This window comes from Tribolium castaneum, chromosome 3 (assembly GCF_031307605.1).
Source record: "Tribolium castaneum strain GA2 chromosome 3, icTriCast1.1, whole genome shotgun sequence".
In the NCBI taxonomy this organism is placed as follows: Eukaryota; Metazoa; Arthropoda; class Insecta; order Coleoptera; family Tenebrionidae; genus Tribolium; species Tribolium castaneum.
The window spans coordinates 13,883,317-13,902,269 of record NC_087396.1 but is presented as its reverse complement, the minus strand read 5'-3'; the positions used below and the strand labels follow the sequence as shown (position 1 = coordinate 13,902,269).

The 18,953-nt window shown below is 35.7% G+C and overlaps 3 protein-coding genes across 7 annotated transcripts in view; 2 read left to right on the top strand and 1 right to left on the bottom strand.

The window, feature by feature from the left end:
• The window catches only part of LOC664252 (sodium-dependent noradrenaline transporter), a 28,316-nt gene extending 23,537 nt beyond the window's left edge, over window positions 1-4,779 (top strand). For both annotated transcript variants that reach the window (XM_970263.4, XM_008197667.3), the window contains exons 4-15: window positions 90-221; window positions 1,997-2,059; window positions 2,115-2,304; window positions 2,364-2,497; window positions 2,548-2,687; window positions 2,761-2,864; window positions 2,918-3,042; window positions 3,095-3,207; window positions 3,256-3,396; window positions 3,444-3,644; window positions 3,696-3,863; window positions 3,909-4,779. In XM_970263.4, the coding sequence (XP_975356.1) occupies window positions 90-221; window positions 1,997-2,059; window positions 2,115-2,304; window positions 2,364-2,497; window positions 2,548-2,687; window positions 2,761-2,864; window positions 2,918-3,042; window positions 3,095-3,207; window positions 3,256-3,396; window positions 3,444-3,644; window positions 3,696-3,863; window positions 3,909-4,007 (1,610 nt within the window). In that variant the 3' untranslated portion in view covers window positions 4,008-4,779. The remainder of the gene's footprint in view (window positions 1-89; window positions 222-1,996; window positions 2,060-2,114; window positions 2,305-2,363; window positions 2,498-2,547; window positions 2,688-2,760; window positions 2,865-2,917; window positions 3,043-3,094; window positions 3,208-3,255; window positions 3,397-3,443; window positions 3,645-3,695; window positions 3,864-3,908) is intronic.
• LOC664247 (ankyrin repeat and IBR domain-containing protein 1) lies at window positions 4,764-11,570 on the bottom strand. The gene is made up of 12 exons (XM_015982111.2): window positions 11,450-11,570; window positions 10,693-10,985; window positions 10,237-10,643; window positions 10,017-10,188; window positions 9,813-9,967; window positions 9,533-9,766; window positions 9,104-9,487; window positions 8,753-9,053; window positions 8,558-8,700; window positions 8,316-8,513; window positions 8,108-8,267; window positions 4,764-8,060 (listed from the first exon to the last, which is right to left on the bottom strand). Exons 2-12 carry the CDS (start codon window positions 10,859-10,861, stop codon window positions 6,304-6,306), a joined length of 4,080 nt encoding a protein of 1,359 aa, XP_015837597.1. The 5' UTR covers window positions 10,862-10,985; window positions 11,450-11,570; the 3' UTR covers window positions 4,764-6,303.
• Window positions 11,571-16,699: 5,129 nt separating this feature from the next.
• The window catches only part of LOC664242 (hypothetical protein), a 49,603-nt gene continuing 47,349 nt past the window's right edge, over window positions 16,700-18,953 (top strand). For 3 of the 4 annotated variants that reach the window (XM_015982150.2, XM_008197665.3, XM_008197664.3), the window contains exon 1: window positions 16,700-16,991. The gene's annotated coding sequence lies outside the window, so the exon portion shown is untranslated. Of the gene's footprint in view, window positions 16,992-17,658; window positions 17,681-18,953 lie in introns of those variants that run through there. The other variant, XM_064355445.1, reaches the window with a different exon arrangement.

Sequence of the window (18,953 nt, the reverse complement as noted above, 5' to 3'; positions counted from 1 at the left end):
TAGGCAATATAACACTGGCTCCTCATTAGGTCGATTTATGATTGCTTTTATGGAGCGTTTTGTGTGAGGTCATTAAAATTCGTTTGCAGGAGCGTTTTTAGTTCCCTATACTTTAATGCTGGTCTTTGGAGCCGTCCCTTTGTTCTACATGGAACTCATCCTGGGACAATTTAACAGGCAAGGACCTATCAGTTTATGGAGGATATGCCCCCTTTTCAAAGGTGAGATTTAACAGCAGCATAAAGATATTTTCTCACAAAGTATCAATTAAAATGTGTTAACGTGAAACGAGTAAGTATATTCTAATGTTTTGTTAACTAAATCAATATTGACGCTCTTTTACCGAATTGGTATACAAATTTGTTACGTACTTTTGACACCACAATAATTTAGCAATTTCCTGGAAGTCTGTGAGGTATTCGTTTGAAGCGGAATCAATTCAGAATCAGTGACGTATGTTAAGAAAATCTAATTATAAAGTTTCGTCTATTTTCTTAATCATCCTGTTTATACAAAGATAACAGAATTGAATTGGCGAAATCTCAAGTGGAAGGGTTCGAATTAAAAATTCGTTTTAAATGTGGGTATTTGGTTGTTTCCCTTTAAGGGAATCTTTAGGGAGCAATATGCAACCTACCTAATGATTTATCTATAAATTCATGAGAGCGTTATTGCTTTCACATAAATCATTTCACGAATAGTTTTTTGATGCAGTAAGTGTTGTACCTGGTACAAGTATACAGAAATAAAAGGAATAATACGCTTAAAAACAAGTTTTTCTCACAATTTAACTTCATTCTTCACCAAGTGCGTTTAATATTGATTGTCAGAAACTTATTAATGAAGTAAGTAAGAGTGAAAACGTCGTGACAATTTTATAATTTTTCACTGAAAAATGAACATTTAAATTTGGTTGTTAAAGAAAGTCAATCAATAGTAAGTAGAATGAAAGAATGGAAAATACTAATACGAGGCTCATTCAATTTACATGCGCTTTCATGATGCGACTACGTAATAGCATGAATGAAATTTGATAAAAAGGGAGCAAAAGACCCCCAAAGTGTTAATTCAAAAATAAATTTTTATGGATTAAAATAATACATAGTACTTTACGCGCATATTATCTAAATTTCGAGAAAACTACGTGTTTTAAATTTTTACTTACGTATCTTGAGTCCATTTTTTACTTTGTTTTGCCACAAATAAAAATTAAAATGAAAATGTAATATTTTTATGGTTAAACTACGAATACGGTTTAATCTAAAGGTCTAAGTTTTCAGAGCAATATATATGAAAAAAATGATTGTACTTGTTAACGGTTAACACATAGCAAACAAAAAAAATACAGGCACATAGAGCATAAAATTTTAAATAGTAAGACATAAACATAATGCAAAAATTTTACCGTAAACTGTATTTAAAAAAATTCAAACTTTTACCTGCCTTCTTCCTCATATTTTTTTCAAAACGCTGTAAATACGACAGACAGAAATATGGTGTTGCAGATTTTTTTGTAGAAAAATTAATTTTCTTCAACTTTGTTCCTTACACTTTTTATATCTTCAAACGTGTTCACAGCGTTTGCAAAAATATAAGGTGGAACGCAAATTGAAAATTCTATGCGCTAATACTTTGCTCACAGCGTATATTTATCAAAACGCTGGGAAAACGGTTGAAAATACAAAAAAATATATAAGGAACAAAATCGTAGAGAATTAAATTTCCTATAAAAAATCCGCGACAACATTTTTCTAACTTCTACAGTTTAGGTAAATTAACTTTCCATTACTTGACCGTCGTCGCTTCAGCGTCTCTGGGGCCTAATCCGTTGACGATAGAAATATGGTCTTGAAAACTTTATTAAAGAAAATTTAATTCGCTACAAATTTTTTTAAACATTTTTCTTTAAAAAAATTTACATTAAAAAAAAATCGTCTCCTAAGTAATAGTCCTCCGTAGGCTAGACTAAACTAATTTTGTCTTTTTGTGGGGACAGGTGTTGGATTTTGTGCCGTCCTAGTCGCATTTTACGTTTCATTTTATTATAATGTAATAATAGGTAAGTGAATTACGCTCAAAATCGTGCACCAGACAATTCATTTCATTACCAACAGCATGGGCTTTGTACTTTTTGGGGACGAGTTTTTCGCCCGACTTGCCCTGGCTCCATTGCAACAACACATGGAATACGGAAAAATGTTGGGAAAGCATGCTTCCAGGTGCTTCAAACGTTACGACGAGACCTCCAGTCTTTAACGACACAACTCCTACCAATCGACATACACCAGCTTCTGAATTTTTTCAGTAAACAATATTTAATTCATTTATTGCAAACAGTGTTGTTTCAAAGGGGTGGTTTTCAGCCGAGCGGTATTAGAAATGCAGTGGAGCGATGGCTTGCACGAGATGGGATACCCGAAATGGCAGCTAGTCTTGTGCTTGATGATTGTGTATGTGATGCTTTACATTTCTCTTTTTAAAGGGGTAAAGTCCTCAGGTACTGACTGGTAAATAAATGAGCAGAAAACACACTCGGATTATTTACAGGAAAAGTTGTGTGGGTCACGGCAACAATGCCCTACGTAGTTCTTACGATTCTTTTAATTCGGGGGCTGATGTTACCAGGAGCCGCGATGGGTATTTCCTATTATCTCAAGCCGGAATTATCAAAACTTCGGGAAACTCAGGTATTGCGGAACGTTTTAATTTCTTAAAAACCGGCTTTCTACGTTTCCAATCTCGGAATTGAAATTTTCGCAGGTTTGGGTCGACGCCGCTGTACAAATATTCTATTCAGTCGGAGCAGGATTCGGCGTGCATCTCTCTTATGCTAGTTACAACACGTTCCACAACAACTGTTTCAGGTAAAATCCAAATCCTCAATAACGAACGAGCTTAACTGAAACTGAAATTTCAGGGACTGCATAGTCACAACAGCCGTGAATTGCTTCACAAGCTTCTTCTCCGGATTTGTGATATTCACCTATTTGGGATTTATGTCGTATAAACAAGGGGTCCATATTAGCACAGTTGCCACCGAAGGTGAACCAGTAAAACCCGATTTTGACAAAATCTAAACTAAACACAATTTCAGGACCCGGACTCGTTTTTCAGGTGTATCCTGAAGCAGTCGCCACTCTACCAGGCTCGCATTTTTGGTCAATGCTTTTCTTTTTCATGCTAATAATGCTTGGACTTGACTCAGCTGTGAGTAAAAATTTACTGAAACCAGCAAAACTGACGAATTTTTCTCAGATGGGCGGTTTGGAGTGTGTCATCACTGGACTAATGGACGAATACTCAAATTTCTTCAAATCACGTAAACATTCGAGGGAAATTTTCACTCTCGGGGTGATTATCGTCTCATTTTCTGTTGCTCTTATCAACGTCACACCTGTATGACTCTTACAACAAAAATTTTTTGTTTTGAAATTTTTTTCTAGGGCGGTATTTACACTTTCAATTTATTTGACACTTATTCCGCTGGGATTTCACTCCTATGTTCGGCCCTTTTTGAAGCAATTGCGGTTTCGTGGTTCTACGGTTTGGATCGATTCACTCAAGACGTGGAAGCAATGATTGGGACAAGGCCAGGTCTTTATTGGCGAATTTGTTGGAAATTTGTTAGTCCAACTTTCATAATTGTTGGTTTCTTGTTAGTTAAATAAACACGTTTCTCAACTGAATAATTACAGATGGTGGTGTTGTTTGGATTACTCAACCCCCAGCCTCTCAAATATAACGATTATTTTTACCCCAAATGGGCTGAATGGGTCGGGTGGTCTTTAGCTCTCTCGTCCATCATCATGATACCACTTGTTGCAGTGTTACAGTTAATTAAAACCGAAGGAACTTTTAAGGAGGTACGTATTTTTTAACTCAAACACTAAATAATCGTCAAAATTCAGAAACTTGCCATTAGTATCACTCCGATTGAAGAACACGAAGAGGTTCGGCGGAGTAAACTCGTGAGTAGGTTCAGGGCCAGGCATTGGTTGTTTGTCTAAGTTCCATACCTCTTATTTTTTACCTGTGTTTTAGATATATTTTTTATTGCGCTGGTCGTACATTTATTAATGTTAAGTGTTTTGTAAAAAATATTGTACATGTATAGGCTGTAATCATTTCAATAAAATCAGTGTCGAAATATCGATTGGCAATCATACGAACAATACATTGTAATAAAAGCTTTCGTGTATAAATGTTACCACCGACTATTTAATGGTTGCAGTTGCATGAGATTAGATAAGTATTTCGTTAGTTTGGGTCCAAAATGTTTCTTATGGCTGGCCCATAGAAATGATTGTTTAAAATAAAACGACCAACGGCTTTGTAAATAATGTTGGGTTGTTTGTGTTCAATTTTTGTATAAAAATCGCTGAGTTGCCCCAATGTAAAGTTACTTAATTTATTATAGGTGAAGACCAACGATTAAAACTAGAAGATTATTGCCAAAGTATTTGAACTGAGCTTTATACGTTTTTTGTAATTTATTTTTCATCGTACTAGTCCTAGCTTGTAGTTTTGATGTTGTGAACGCAACATATTGTGTAATTCTAAACAATCGTTTCGTTCGATTAGAACAGCTGTGGCTTACCACAGCGATTTATGTGTGAAAAATGTTCAGAAATATTTAAACAATTTGCCTTCGTTGTTTAAATATTTTATTAGATATTGGTAAGATTTCTAAGAAGTTAAATGTACTTGAAAACGTTTACATTGTACTAAATAAAAAACAAGAGCTTGTACAATAAACCAAAAAATAAAACGTTTCAGAAATGGTTTATTTATTATCTGCTAAAAAAATCACAATCAGTACAAGTTTCATCTTCTAACGGCTACTGTTATAGGTACAGAACATTCAACATTACATTTTTATATTCTACATGTCTCATTTCATTAGGAAAATATCAAACACGAATAAACAGCGAACAAAACATTTTTTTGACAGCTTGAATTAAGCTTTCATTCGGTTGAGGATCTATTGTCCAATCTTTAAAGTCGGCTGAATCAAAAGAAATAATTAAAATCTCAATTTCGTTGACAATAGATGGAAAAAATTCGTGCATGAATTTATTGATGTTTAATATTTTCAGATTAATTGGCAATGTTATATAAGAACCAAAGTAGGTATAGGTAGGTATATTGTGCGCACATATAAATGCAAAGACAGTTGGTTAATAATATTACGAATCAAAAATAAATCCACTTTAAAAAACTATTTCCTTTAAATATTTTTACATAAATAAGAAAATCAGTCTAAAACGGGGGTATATATTTCTCATTACTTTCAGTGTTTGCCTTAACGTATTGTTTAATCTAGAATCTGGCAAGTTTGAGGATACTCACATTTACTTCACTTAAATTAATTAAAAAATAACGAGTATAAAGTTATTTACCTTTACAAGTGAAAATATCACTATGAATTTTAATACTATATTCTTATTCAGTCGAAAATAAATTTTAGGCCTAAAGTTTCGAAAAGAAGAAACGAAGAAATGTGTGCTTATATAAAATTTTATAAAAATCTTCTACAAAAAATATTACAAAAGTCTCGCCAAACGACAATAATTTCGTTAACAAATTTTCAGTGATATGATTTTCCTAAAACATTATAAAACACACAGAACATGTGGCAGGACAAGAGGCCAAGCAAAACCATAATCAGAAAACTGATTTATTCAGAAAATATCACATTTAGTTAGAAAAGGTTTGGAGTTTAATTTTGTTGTCTCAATCGTAATCAAAATCGTGTACTTTCATGATATCTCTCATTACCTTTATCTTTAGTAAGAATTTTTAAAGAATGAGATGTTTTGCTATTAATACAAATTTATACATCAGTATTTACAATATTTTTAGTATTACACAATATTTTTAAGTTTATTAATAATTTACAGCCACTTTTCCCAAACTTGTGTTCACATTACAGGGAAACTGATGACTGTTCGTTTTATACATGTTATGGCACCATAACTCGAATAGGTTTTGTGAAATAAAAAATTTCTGTTTCATACAATTTGGGCAAGAAAAACTTTCTAGCACAATAATTCAGACCACTTTACAATGTGTGTATGTTTAAGCTGCTTAGCCTCTTTAAATTGTTTAAAAATTAATATTTTTGCAAAATGTTGAGGTTTTGAAGATCAAAGTATATTGTGTAAATAGGTTAGTTAACTGCAGCAATCGCCCAATGGATGTTGGTCACTTAAAATTTAGCACAAAAACTTACATGGCTACTTATCACAAAAACGCATTTCGATACGTTTTTAACAACAATAACAACGAAACAGTCTTACGTAGTTACAATACGGAGCTAACGTCCTCCTTTTTATCATCTTTCTCTTTATTCTTCTTGGATTTCTTTCGCCGTTTTGAGTCTCTCGTTTTGGGAGACCGTTCCAGCAGGAATAGCGCTTCGTGGAAGTCGTCCGAACTTAAATTCGATTCTTGAATGTGCAAGACCGAGCTCAAAGCACCGTCCGTCGAAGACTTGGGAAACCTGAACATTTCCCTCTCGCGTTCCGGCTCGCTGGCGCTCTTCGATTTGGCATTGGCTTCTTTTTTGGGACTCGAGTTCGAGGGACTGGGGATATTCGAGCGTGAATTGGCTGGGGTTGTCGAACGGACCAGAGATGGCGTGAACGGTTCCGGTGGTAGAGTATTGTTAAGACTAGTACTAGAAATGTTTAAAGAACACGAAGTTAGAGGCACAGGTACACTTAAACTAGACGACCTCGATTGTCTACCACCCGCTATTAGGATCATCCCGGGTGATTTTGGTTCTGGCGTTCGGGAGATGGACACTCCCGATATGAACAACGTGGGTGACTTGGGGATGCCAGTCTCGGATTCGTACTCGTTCGAACTGTCCGTCTCCAGAGTGTGGCCTTTGCGGCACTTGGAGTCGGGACTGTTGCAGATTTTTATCCGCAAGTTGCAACTTTTCCGCTGGTCTTCCAACAGGAATCCCGTGGACTTGGAGAAACTACCGCCGCGGCAACACTTCTGATGTTTTATGCTTTTGGGGCTGTGCTTTTCGCTCTTGCATCGGTCATCTTTGAGGATATCACAGTTCTTTTTTACTTTATGATCACTACTGAGAAGTCCTATGCTTTTGTTCACTGCAATCCGCGTCAAGTAACTAGTTTTAGGCAGGTGTGCTGAACACAATTTCGCCTTCAGAGAGGCGAAAGGATTGTGGGTTTGTTTCTTACATTCGACTATTTTTGTCATTTCAGTCTTCTTTATTTCTTCTTCCTCGTTGTAACTTTTACCAATGTCTTCATCGGTCACCGAACTCAAAATACCACAAACTTCCATGTCGGCGTTTATCGAATCCGAAGTCGTAGTATCTTCGATCGAGCTTTGCCCTTGATACGACTCTTCCTCTGGGTAAGTATGATGAAGCAAAAGAAATTGTTTAGTACGCACGGAGGTGGAAGGCAAAGCTAGAATTTTCCGGGCCAGATCTTCCGGTTTATCATCATGCTGACTGCTATGGTCTGAATCCAAGTGGTAACGAGGTTCATCTCCATTCATCCGAACCCTTGTTCCTCTCCCACTTCTTCGGACACAGAGATCTCCAGTCGAGTGTGAGCGTTTCAGACCAACGTCCGCATCATCATAATCATCAACATCTTCAAACGCAAAACCTTTTTCGTGAATATCAGAAATTTGGAACCTTCCATCTTCATTCCCGTTACAAGGCCGAAAGAACAACTCCCTGTCAGTCTCCGTGCCAAGTTTGTTAACATCGAGACTCTTCAGATCAATTTTGTGGTTCGCTAAAGACTTGAGGAAGTAATCAACCGTCCAGTCCGCACTGCTCTTTTGATACGGTTGGCTCTGAACCGTCTCTTCCGCCGCCCCCGACTCCTGCAAACTGAGCTGAATAGCCAATTTGAGCTGATCATCGGCACTTTCGTTGCTATTATTCGAAATACTCGAGCTGGGATCGGGCGTGATTGCATTGGCTTGTGCTTGTTTCATCCTATCTTCAATCATCTGAAGTCTAGACATCTCGAGAGCTATTATCAGCTCCATGTTGTAATCAGACCCTGAGTTACGAAACAATTAATTAAAAAAAAGCTGTGAAAACACTTACGGCCACATCCGTGTCTGCTGCACAAAAAGCCGCATTGATGCTCTTTGGAGTTTGGAGAGCCTCCAGAAAATTGTTTGAAACTTACTTCATTATCCTCGTCTGAATCGTATTCAGGCCATTCACAGTCACGCAACCAGGCGCTTGTTTGCGTTAAATCAGTCTGAAATAATCGTATGCAGGAACAATAGCTGAAAAATTCGCTGCTTACGTCGAGATATTTTCGCTTGCGTTTTCTTTGAGAGGGCGGCGTTTCCGGCGGGATCAGCCCTTGCGCCACTGCCCTCACGAATTCGTGCCTTTTTCGCCTCGCCAGGGCTGTGGTTTGCACAATCACGGCTTTCGGTGTGCGCAAGTAGGGGCGCGCTATCATTTCGCTCAACTTTTCGGTCACTTCCTCCAACTCGTTCTACTTATTAGTGAATATAAAAAACTTTTAAGTTTTAATATTACCTGCATAAATTCAAAGATGGTTTTGTTATAGCCGTCGTCTTCCAGGTAATAACCGTAAACGTAAGAACCGCATAAAACTCTCCGGGCTTTTAATAATTCCCGCACACCGTCTTCGATGAATTTAGTTCCTTTCTCCCCGAAATCTTAGAAAGAAGGTGATAAGTATGTGGGTGGCGACAAGGTGTAATATAATACCTTCGGTGCTTTTTAATCCGAGACTGCTGGCGAGCACTTCCCTTTTTTGCCGAACGCTGGTTAGGAGCGGTTCTTCGAGCTTCTGGCTGTTTTCGTGGTTTCTAAAGCGCGTATAAAAATGTAAAAAACGAGACATTTCTTGCATTTGATTATTTCTGTCTAGCGCTTCGGAAATTAAATTTCCTTGCTTTTCGTCGGCCTTATGAACGGCCTCGAAGCGGTTACAGCGGAAATAGCCCCCGGTCGCGGAACTGTGTCTCTTCCACGATTCTTGACACACCCAACAAAAGTCGAATTTGCACTAAAAATCATTAGTAGTAATTACATCGCGTGAATTGATATTCGCATTACTTTGGAACACTTCATGTGGTTACAGCCTTCGTTTTTTTGGATTGGACTTTTGCAGTTTGGACAGGGTTTCGAGTTGGTGACAAGCCAGAGGCAGTTGGCGGCATCTTCGCTTCCGCTGCACGAAGCTTTAAGCTCTTCCGGTTTAATTTCGGCGATTTTGATCTGCCACTCTTGCCATTGTTTACATCCGCAAGGTGCATGTGCTTCGCCCAAGCACTCCCAACAGAAAAAATGCGCGTTTCCGCAGTCCACCGCGTGCGAGGTTATCGGAGCTGATTTATTGTTAACCCGGTTTCCGGTTTGTTCCGCTTCCGGTAACCGGACCGCTCGGCCGCAACCGGCGATGGGACACCATTTGATGCTTTTATTGCTCTCGACAAAGGCCTACCGAATTATTACAACTGCTAGGGAGCGATTCGAATCAGTTACCTTTATGTCGAACTGGAGATATCTCCGCGCCATGTCGGGACTTACTAACTTCTCGATAAGTTCAACGGGAACTAAGATGTGACACTGATAAGCTGGACAGAGGATGTGATGGGCATCGCCATCCTGAATTTTGGTTGTGAGGTAGCTTTCCCAGCAAGTTTTACAAAAGGAGTGCTTACAGGACATTTTAACTGGTTGCTCCCAGTTTGATATTGTCGACAAACAAATCTCACACTGGAACAACTCTGTTAATAAGTCGCAGTCAGAACGACAAAGCTACCATTATTTCATTCTCGTCGTTAGTTTCTGCTGAAATACTGGATTCTAAGGAACCTGCATGTTTGAGAACGGAAGAAGGAGCTTGAACACCAGCGATTTGGCAACATTCAACCGGATCTTTCATCCACTTTTCAAGAAGAAGCTCACGGGACCATTCTAATTACGAATCATAAAAAACCTACTGAGAGATCCCAAAAAATCTTACCATTATTTCGCAAAAGAGCCTCGGCTGTAAATAATGGGATTTTAAGCATATCGGACGTATCAACAAGCAACTGGTCTTTAGCTTCTTGTAGATCTTGACTTCTAAGTCCACTGTAAACTTCCTCTTGTTCTGTAATTATCTCGTCTTCGTTCACCAAATCAGCATTATCAGCCTGTTCATAAACTTCTTAATTTCAGACAAATATTTTTTAAAGACTTACAAAAACCATCCGGCTTTCTAGCAGTCTAGCAATGTCGTGATGGGACCCCCTCATTGCTAAATCGCACGGAGTTAATTTATCGTTGTTTTCGATAAAAAGGGGAGCTCCATGTGCTAGTAAGAGTTCGACACAGCGCTTGAGGCCGGTGGAGGCGGCCCAGTGCAGGGCCGTATTGCCCTCCTTATCTTGCGAGCTTAAATCAACCCTTTCTCGGCCTCCGTTGGCTAGCGGCCCTCCTTTCCAATAGAGGAGCAGTTGGACACATGCAGCTCTTCTCTCTTGTGCGCTGAAACTTTTGGTTTGGTTGAGCTGGCAAGCGCTGTGTAGAACCGATTCGTTTAAGCCGTTTTTCTTGTTCGGATTGCCTCCCAAATCGTTTAGAAACGTCCTCAGTAGATGCTTCATACCTTGAATGAGGACGGGTCATTTTGGCATAGGTTGTGGTAATGGACATACCGTGTTTGGCAGCGTAATGTAGAGCAGTGTTGTGGTTGTGGTTTTCGCCGTAACTTAAATTAGGGTCCAGGTTTTTGCGGAGTTCCGGGGAACTTTGGTAAATTTGCATCGCTGCAAACTCATCGCCGTGTTGGAGATATTTTTTGAATTTGGATGAAGTGCTTCCCATTATGTTGAGGGAGTTCTAAACTAATTTCAAACGGTTGTATAAAAAAATTCGATATGTGTACTTGTTAGCGGTCGGTTTCTTGTCAAGAAACGCAGCTTCGTGTCGAAAATGCCCATTTTCTCAGCTGAAAACGGGTAAATATTTGAGCGTGGTATTCAGAAACAAGAGCAATGGTTCGTTTATCAAAAATTGAGCCGCTACTGATTGTCAGGGTAAATATTTATGTGACTATTCTTGTTTAATTAAAACGATGGTTCGTGACCAGTCCTCCAACTGGAGGTCCTCTGGCAGTATTTTGTGTGCCGGCAGACCATAAAAAATATCGATTATTGCCACAGATAATAATAATTAAAAGGTGCAGTTCAGGTTCGTTAAACTTGAAGCTTAATATTGCAAAAGCTCGTAATTGAATTTCACAACGTATTATCATGACAAGAGCATTATTATGATAGAGAGACGAAAACAGTACCACATCCCCACATTTACGATTACACAGACATTCAATTCAACAAAGATCGAGTCATGTTCTAAGAAACAAAACGAATTTATTAACAGAACGAGACATTGATAATCGTCAACGAAACTTACCCAGTAACAGGGCGAGTTACTATCTGACATTTTCTTTATCTATTTTGCGATATTTGTGACAAGGAATTGACATTTTCATGATAGCGACCAAATAGTGTGTATCAGAAACGACGACGCCGAATCGATTATCCTGGCGCAGGCGTCGCCGTCGCGACGCTCAAATACCCGCCGCGTTTAAAGAGCATATTTTTAGAAACTCCACTCGCAAAAATAATTAAAATAACTTAAAGCGGTAAACAGTTTCATTTGCAACTGTGCTAATCCCTACTAGTGTCTTTACCTAATTTATAAAGCAACAAACTTTAAACGACAGGGGACAGAAAAATATTAACAAAATTTATTTAAATTTTTATAGTAGTTAATATACTAACACGTATAGGTACTCGTATTCAAACAGATTGTAATTTATTTATTTTCGAACTCATTTCTAGTTAAAAACACAGTAGGATATAAAATTTAACTTCTAGACCAAGACATTAGGCGTCTTAAAAAACAAGATAGAATCCTACAAATTTAGCTACAACAAAAAAATATAATATATCACTTTTACTTCTTCAAAGGAATTGTAATATGTCAATCTTCATCTTTTAATAAACGATCCAGAAAAGTACTTCTAGCGAAAATGTTATTGTCATCAATGTTTATTGCTTATTTGGTCTAATAACTTTTATTAGAGACATACCTAATAATAGAATCAGCAGTTTTTATTAATTAATCTGAATTTATATATTCTTTTATGAAGTAAATTTGATCAGAGGCAAAATTGGGAAAAATCAGAATATGTTACAGATGTCAAGAGATGTTACCAAATTTTTTGTATGACAATTATTTTCATTGTAATTTTAAACCTATTTAGACAAGACTGTTGATATTTTAAAACCGATAACTTTGAATAATAATTTTTTCGGTTGTTTTGTGTGTTTATATTTATATTTTATAGAAATTTCTAGGATTCTGCCTAAAATTCTGGTCCTACTAACATTTTATATCTTACTAATAATTGAACCAGAAAGACGGATCGATTCCGTCTGTAAAGTTATGTAAAGGGTTAATAATTTGTTCCTTTATAAATTGAACTAGGAAATAAGTAAACATCTCTACGGCTTAAACTAAGTACTATTGACACACATATGTGCTAGACTATATCCTCTCCAATTATAATGCAAATATTTGCCTGTATTACAATGAGGAAATCAGTCGTCCATATATCTCAGCTGGGTTTGCGCATCAGCTTAGTATTTTTTAAAGGGGACCAGATAAATGTACGCATATTTTTATCAAACGAAAATATGTAGGGTCGAAAAAATCACATTATTTTGGATGTTACCCGCAGAATATTTTTTCGTCGCGTCCCAGATCCCATATTTATGTCAAATTCAGACATGTGCTATAATTTAGGTACCGTTTAGTTGAGAGTTGGCCGTTTAGAATGAAATGTTGGGGTTGATAAGTGGAATTTAACCCAAATCAAGCGGTTAACGTTTAATCAGGCATGAAAATGTGATTAAAGATTGAAGCACACCTTCTCACTCAAATAGTGCCGTAATTAATCGGAATAATTCCATTGAAGTTGTATTAAAAGCCTCGGTTTTATCCAATAGTGACTGCGATGTGTTTAGATTAGTGAATGTAGTATGATTAGATTTGCACGTCACTCCGGGAGCAATTTAATTATGCTACTACGCTCCCGTTGAAGACAAGCAAAAAATCAATTTGGAAAAATCATAAAAATTAGAGAACAATTTCTAATACCAAATCTAATAAAATCAGCTCATAGTCGAAGACGTAATCAATTTTTTTTAACTAGTTTTTCGTCAGTAGATGCTTTTTAAAATTACTTTACTTGGAAAAGTTTTTGAAACTGTCTTTAAAAAATTTCGTTAATTGTGTCATAGTAAAATTGTGTACTCAACGAGTGCACTGAGTAGTAATTAAATTATCATCAATTTCTCATCGAACACGAGGGGATGAAAGATTCATCGATTACTTTTCTTATTTTCCTCGGTGTCCTGATATGTTCGAAATGCAGGAAAAGGATTTGAAACTTGCGTCATTTAGAAGCAATTTCCAGGTTTCACAAAGATGTCACTAAGTTGACGTTAACTGCTGAGAAAAGCGAACCTCTTCAGGTATTAGAGAGTGGCATTAATTTAATTTAGAGTGAGAGAGATGAAGAAAGTTCGTATTGTAACCCTTTTGTAATTAAGGTAACTATAGAGGGTTATAGAGTGCGGTTACAGACGCACACATTGTTTATTTAATTGAGATGCGAGAATAATTAATTTGATTGTTACAAGGAACGACGTGATGATTGGTCGAGACGCTTTAGTTAATTTGATACCTACACCAGTAACACCCAATTAATCACATTACCAAAAATTAATCTTCATTACACGTTGACACAGTTTTTTTCAGCTCCAGGGCTTTAACGAACTTTTACATCAAATTTCTAAATGTCGGCCATTTACAAAATTAAAAAACTTTTTCATTTAAAACTAATAAAACGAAATTTGCTACCTTCACTTTTACTAGCTTGTGGCCAAAATATCCGCAATTACGCAAACAATGAAGTCGTCTTTTATCACCCATTTGAAGAGCGGAAAATCGATCGGTCACACCGATGTGCGTTCTAGTTAGTTTGAGGGGTTTATATTTTAATTATAAGGATAAAAAACGGCACGTAATTACATTTTCGGTCGATATTAAAATGTGAGCATAATTTGATGTAACGAAATTGCAACGAAAAATAAAATTAGAGAGTAGAAGGAAGGTGCAAGAACGACGAGAGCCGAATAGTAGATACAAAATTTATGTCAGGCCTCTTGGAAAACAAATTAAAGCAGAAGCTTGGGGGAGAATAGGTTTTCCCAACAACACAAGAAAAATCTAAGGGTGAAGGAACTGCTGTCACATAATACTGTGTTAAATGGGGGAATAATTATCATAAATGGAGTGTCAAATATGATACGCCCTCAGGATTTGTCGTGGAAAACAATTCTCAAGCGTCAGCTAAAATTAATATTCCCAACTACTGACAAAAACATTTACCACATTATGAAATCATAACACTGTAACTCAGTGTTTCATCGCAAGACAACACAAACGACGTCAACCTTACCATACATCAAAGAAAATAACCAGCTTAGCGTACTCAAAAGATTTTTCGCCCGTTTTTTGCAAGAAACTGCGATTGAAGCTTTATTATTTACATTTCATCATATCTTGTGCTGAAATGATTGAGATTCAAAAGTCTGGAGGCAATGTTCATTGTTACTCTATTCAAACAAACAAAATTAAGGCTGCGATGAGAAAACTTTCAGATCATAAATTTATTTACGTTCAGATAGACTGCACTCAAAAAATACATTGGCTCATTTTGCTCCCCAGAAGAACATCGATTTTGATACGGTTTATTAAATTTACCCACTCAATTAGGTGTTAGAACATGTTTCATGATAATGATATTAATGACTAAACAAACACAAAATGCACTAAATCATGTCATAACAAGCTTAGTATTAAAGTTGCCATATCTGGGTACCTACAGTAAATTAGAGAGCAAAAGGTGAACAACATCTTTTATCCGAGATAAATAATACTAATTGTGCTGTATTGTACAATTAGTTGCATTGACTTTGCAGAAGCAGTGGTCAGATTAGACAATTTCTAATATAATCATGTGCACTGAATGGAATTAATTAAAAACTGTTATTTTTAAACAAAAAAATTGAGAGTTTGCTGTTACCAATTTAACCAATTTAATAGTTAACTAAAACTTTAACAAAGTTTTCACGCAAATCAATTAAAGAGTGAACATTGCCCTAATATTATTCATGTGATGTACTGGACATTAACATTTACATTTGCGTACCAGCTTACGCTACAGCCTGTACACTATCAAACGTTGATCGACAATTGGCCTGTAGGCAATATTTGCAGCTGAATGCTGAATATTTAACCTGTTAATCAGGAAGGTGTGTGTAGGTACTTCATTTATTTTCTGATGATAAAAAGCTATTCCTGCTAAACCCTAGTCTTTTAATTCGCCTGCACTGTTTGATATTTAATCTAATCTCTAACAGTGTTGCCTTTAGGTACATCACAAACTCAAAATATGTTTGTTTCCACTAAAACACACGTCTAATAAATTTAGCGTAAACGTTTTGTATGTTCAGGTGTACAAAGTCTGATAATGTGCTTTAACCACAGCAAATTTTTACAAAACATTCTCATGTAACAACAGTGAATTAGTTTAGATTATTGCGTTCTGAAAAGTAGCAAAAAATACTTATGGTTTAGCGAAAGCTTTTGCAAACTTGTAACAGACCGAACATATATTTTCCAAAGTATTTTCGCCCGGCTTTAAATTATATTTTTTTTATTAATCATTTTTTTAATACATAATTATAAGCAATAGCCGGTACATTATTAAAATTTAATATTTGAAAAGGTAAGCGAACCAATTAATTTTTATATCTCTCGTATAAACTAATTGATCTAATGGAAATTTCATGTAATTAAATTACACATGCTCCACATTAATCATGAATTTATCATATTACGTTATGAAAATGGCACATTCTGATATTTTATTAATAATAAAGCACCGACACATTGGAGAATGGAGTGTATTTTACTGCGTCCAAAAAATAATTACAGTTGGTAGATTTATACAAATACAATATGTTTTCAGAAGACTAACTTCAAAACAACTTTTCAACAAATTTTCTGTAACGTTTCGTGATATCTTTTGTTGTTAATATGTGATTAAAATAAAGTTGATTCACCTACTAAATAAATTTATTAGAAACAAAATAAATATTTCCTTTGTGCGTATTGGTGCAAAATCTGGAAGCATAAGAGAGTGTGCTAAAAAGCTCATAACTCGCATTTCCCTAAGTCTGTTTTTTCCGCACTCTTTCAACTGGAATAATTTTGCACCGAGCCACCTAGCCAGTTTATGTATTGTTGGGCTTGACAATTCAATTTGGTGGTTGTTTTTATTCAATTTGAATCAGAATCGGCGGCGTCGCGACGCAACGCGCTGTGGCAATATAAATTTAACATCAAATATAACTACAGCAAATGGATAAGCACGCGCGGTGGTGGATTAGACTTCCAGATGATGATAAGCAAGTGGCAAATTTGTTGTTATTTGATAACCAACGATAATCCTGCAAAACACGCTTCCTTCGTCCTGTACACATGCGCGCGTTATCCTTGTATAAGTCCACGATGCATCCAGTTCGAATTCAGTGTATGCGGGACAGCCTAAGAAGTAGGCGCGGTGGCGGAGCTTTTGCGACAATTCGAAAAGTTTTTCAGTATTTTGGTAAACAACCCGATGTGATACTTTCACACGGGCCGTTTTTTATTTTTTATTTTTCATTGATTGGCTTCTTGAGGTGGTTGCACCATGCATCATTACCGAACTTTCCTTAAAACGCTGAGTATCATTGTTTAAAACGAAGTTCTACACAGTGTTCGAAGTAAAGAAGTGTTCAAGAAATGTTGAGAAAAAGTTCATCGTTGTTCAAACTGGGTAAATAAAAATCCCAACATTAAAAGTAGTTTGAGTTTTCCCGTAATTTCCGTTTTTTTCTGTCGGACACGTAATCTCAAAAGCACAATCAAAGTTTCCCCAGTTTGCCCTTTTCGCATGGAAAATGTTTGGGCTCTCCGGGAGTAAGGCGTTTCAGTTGATTTGCTCAAACCGAAACGTTTAAGTACTGGCGGTAACTGCTAATTGCCAATGCTTCTGTTTGAAAATTTGATTTCCCCAATAGATTGGCCCCGAATCAAATTTTATTTACGTTTAATTAGTTTGGGAGTGGTTCGTTTTTTTACTTTATAGAACAAATTTCAATTAAATTTCCATCACATGAATTTATTGGAGAAAAATGAAAATAAAAAGTTTTGTAGATGGAAACTTGGGATGGTAGTAGTTCAAAAGCGCACTTTACAAATGTATAAATTCAGACATGTACAAGAAAGTTTTGAATTTTTATCAATGACTAACTTTGTATTCAAAGTAAGTTAAAGCGAAATAAGTAGTTGGAATCCATATAAAATGTTGATCAAAAAAGATTATGATTGAAGATAAGATAACGTTGAGCGTCAGTAGACCGATTGAATTTGCAAGGGAAATTTTATTCGAGTGTCTATTACCCTATATTCAAATCAGAAGTGATTTTTAACTACTGAATTGGAATACAAGCTCACAGAATACAGGTAATTATAAAAAAAGTGATTTACTTATTCACTAGCATTTTCAAAGTTTTGAAAAACTTATAGGTGACACATTTTTTTATTTAAATTTTATCTGAACTTTTAATTATCCGATGATACAATACTGTATTGTCGTTAGACTAACGAATTCAATTATTTTAATTTAGTAAACCATTTACGTAGGTTTGAATAATTGTGTGCATGGTAGACCTTGTTTACATTTGTTAATTACTCTGCGAATATGTACCTATAATAATTTCACTAATGCATTTTTTAGGATGTAATAATTAATAAAAGCGTTGCTTGAAAAAAATGTTTACGAATTTATTTTGAGGAATCCACAAATATCTTCTAGTAATAACAACATTTTTATTTTTACAGATAATAATTATAAACAATGGAAATTTATGCAACTAAAATCTTCTATCCTCCAAACTATATTAAAACTGCCATAAAATGTAAATGAAAATATGGTTGATTATAAATTATATGCACACATTGCAAGCAAAATTTATTTCTTTTTGTTTAATTTTATTGGAAACAATATTGAGTACGTTTAAAGATTTTTGAACAGTCTGCACATTATTGCATTAGACTTTTTCTCTTATAATTTAATAAAATCTAATTACGTAAAAACCTCTTCGAAAATGCAAATATTTTAAATCAATTTCCTGTGAAAGTTTCTAAGGAAAAAATGAAGGAATTGGATTTTTGCATTAAGTCGCGCTTATTTAATAATATTAAAATTGTAAATAAATTACACCAACTTTTAGGAAAAGATCAATTGTTTGATTTTAGAAAGTGTAAAAGTAACGTTTTGCAACACAATGTCTGCATATCTGCTTAACTAATACATACAAGCAAACATTTTAACAAGCTTGGGATTTAAGTTATTCCACTGTGTGCCTTTGTCAGACTCAAGTGTTCCCCGTAATATTAATTATTTCCTTAAATACAAACTTTGTTAACGACTAAAACTTGAACCAAATCTTAACACAAGCTTTCTTATGGAAAACTGTAACAAGGTTAATTGTTTGAAATAAATAAAACCTACATACAAATTTTCTATTGTTCCAAGTAACGTATGCATGGTTAAACCATTTCGCAGAAAAGTGGAAGATGTTTCGTGCTTTATGTACTAATTTAATAAAATATCTCAAACGAAACTTCGTTTAGTTACATTCGTAACATAAAGCTTTTAATGCATCTTACTTTCCCATTCAGATATTGCTTTATCTACGCTGCTTTAGAAGTAACCACATTTTGGTTCTTTTGC

Bases quoted from the DNA above. Each gene is read 5' to 3' on its own strand.
- LOC664247 (XM_015982111.2), bottom strand. From the start codon at position 10,861: ATGGGAAGCACTTCATCCAAATTCAAAAAATATCTCCAACACGGCGAT. The intron at 10,189-10,236 runs GTAAGTCTTTAA...GTTTATGAACAG, and splicing joins TAGAAAGCCGGATGGTTTTT to GCTGATAATGCTGATTTGGT. The intron at 9,767-9,812 runs GTAGCTTTGTCG...GAGTTGTTCCAG, and splicing joins ACGACGAGAATGAAATAATG to TGTGAGATTTGTTTGTCGAC.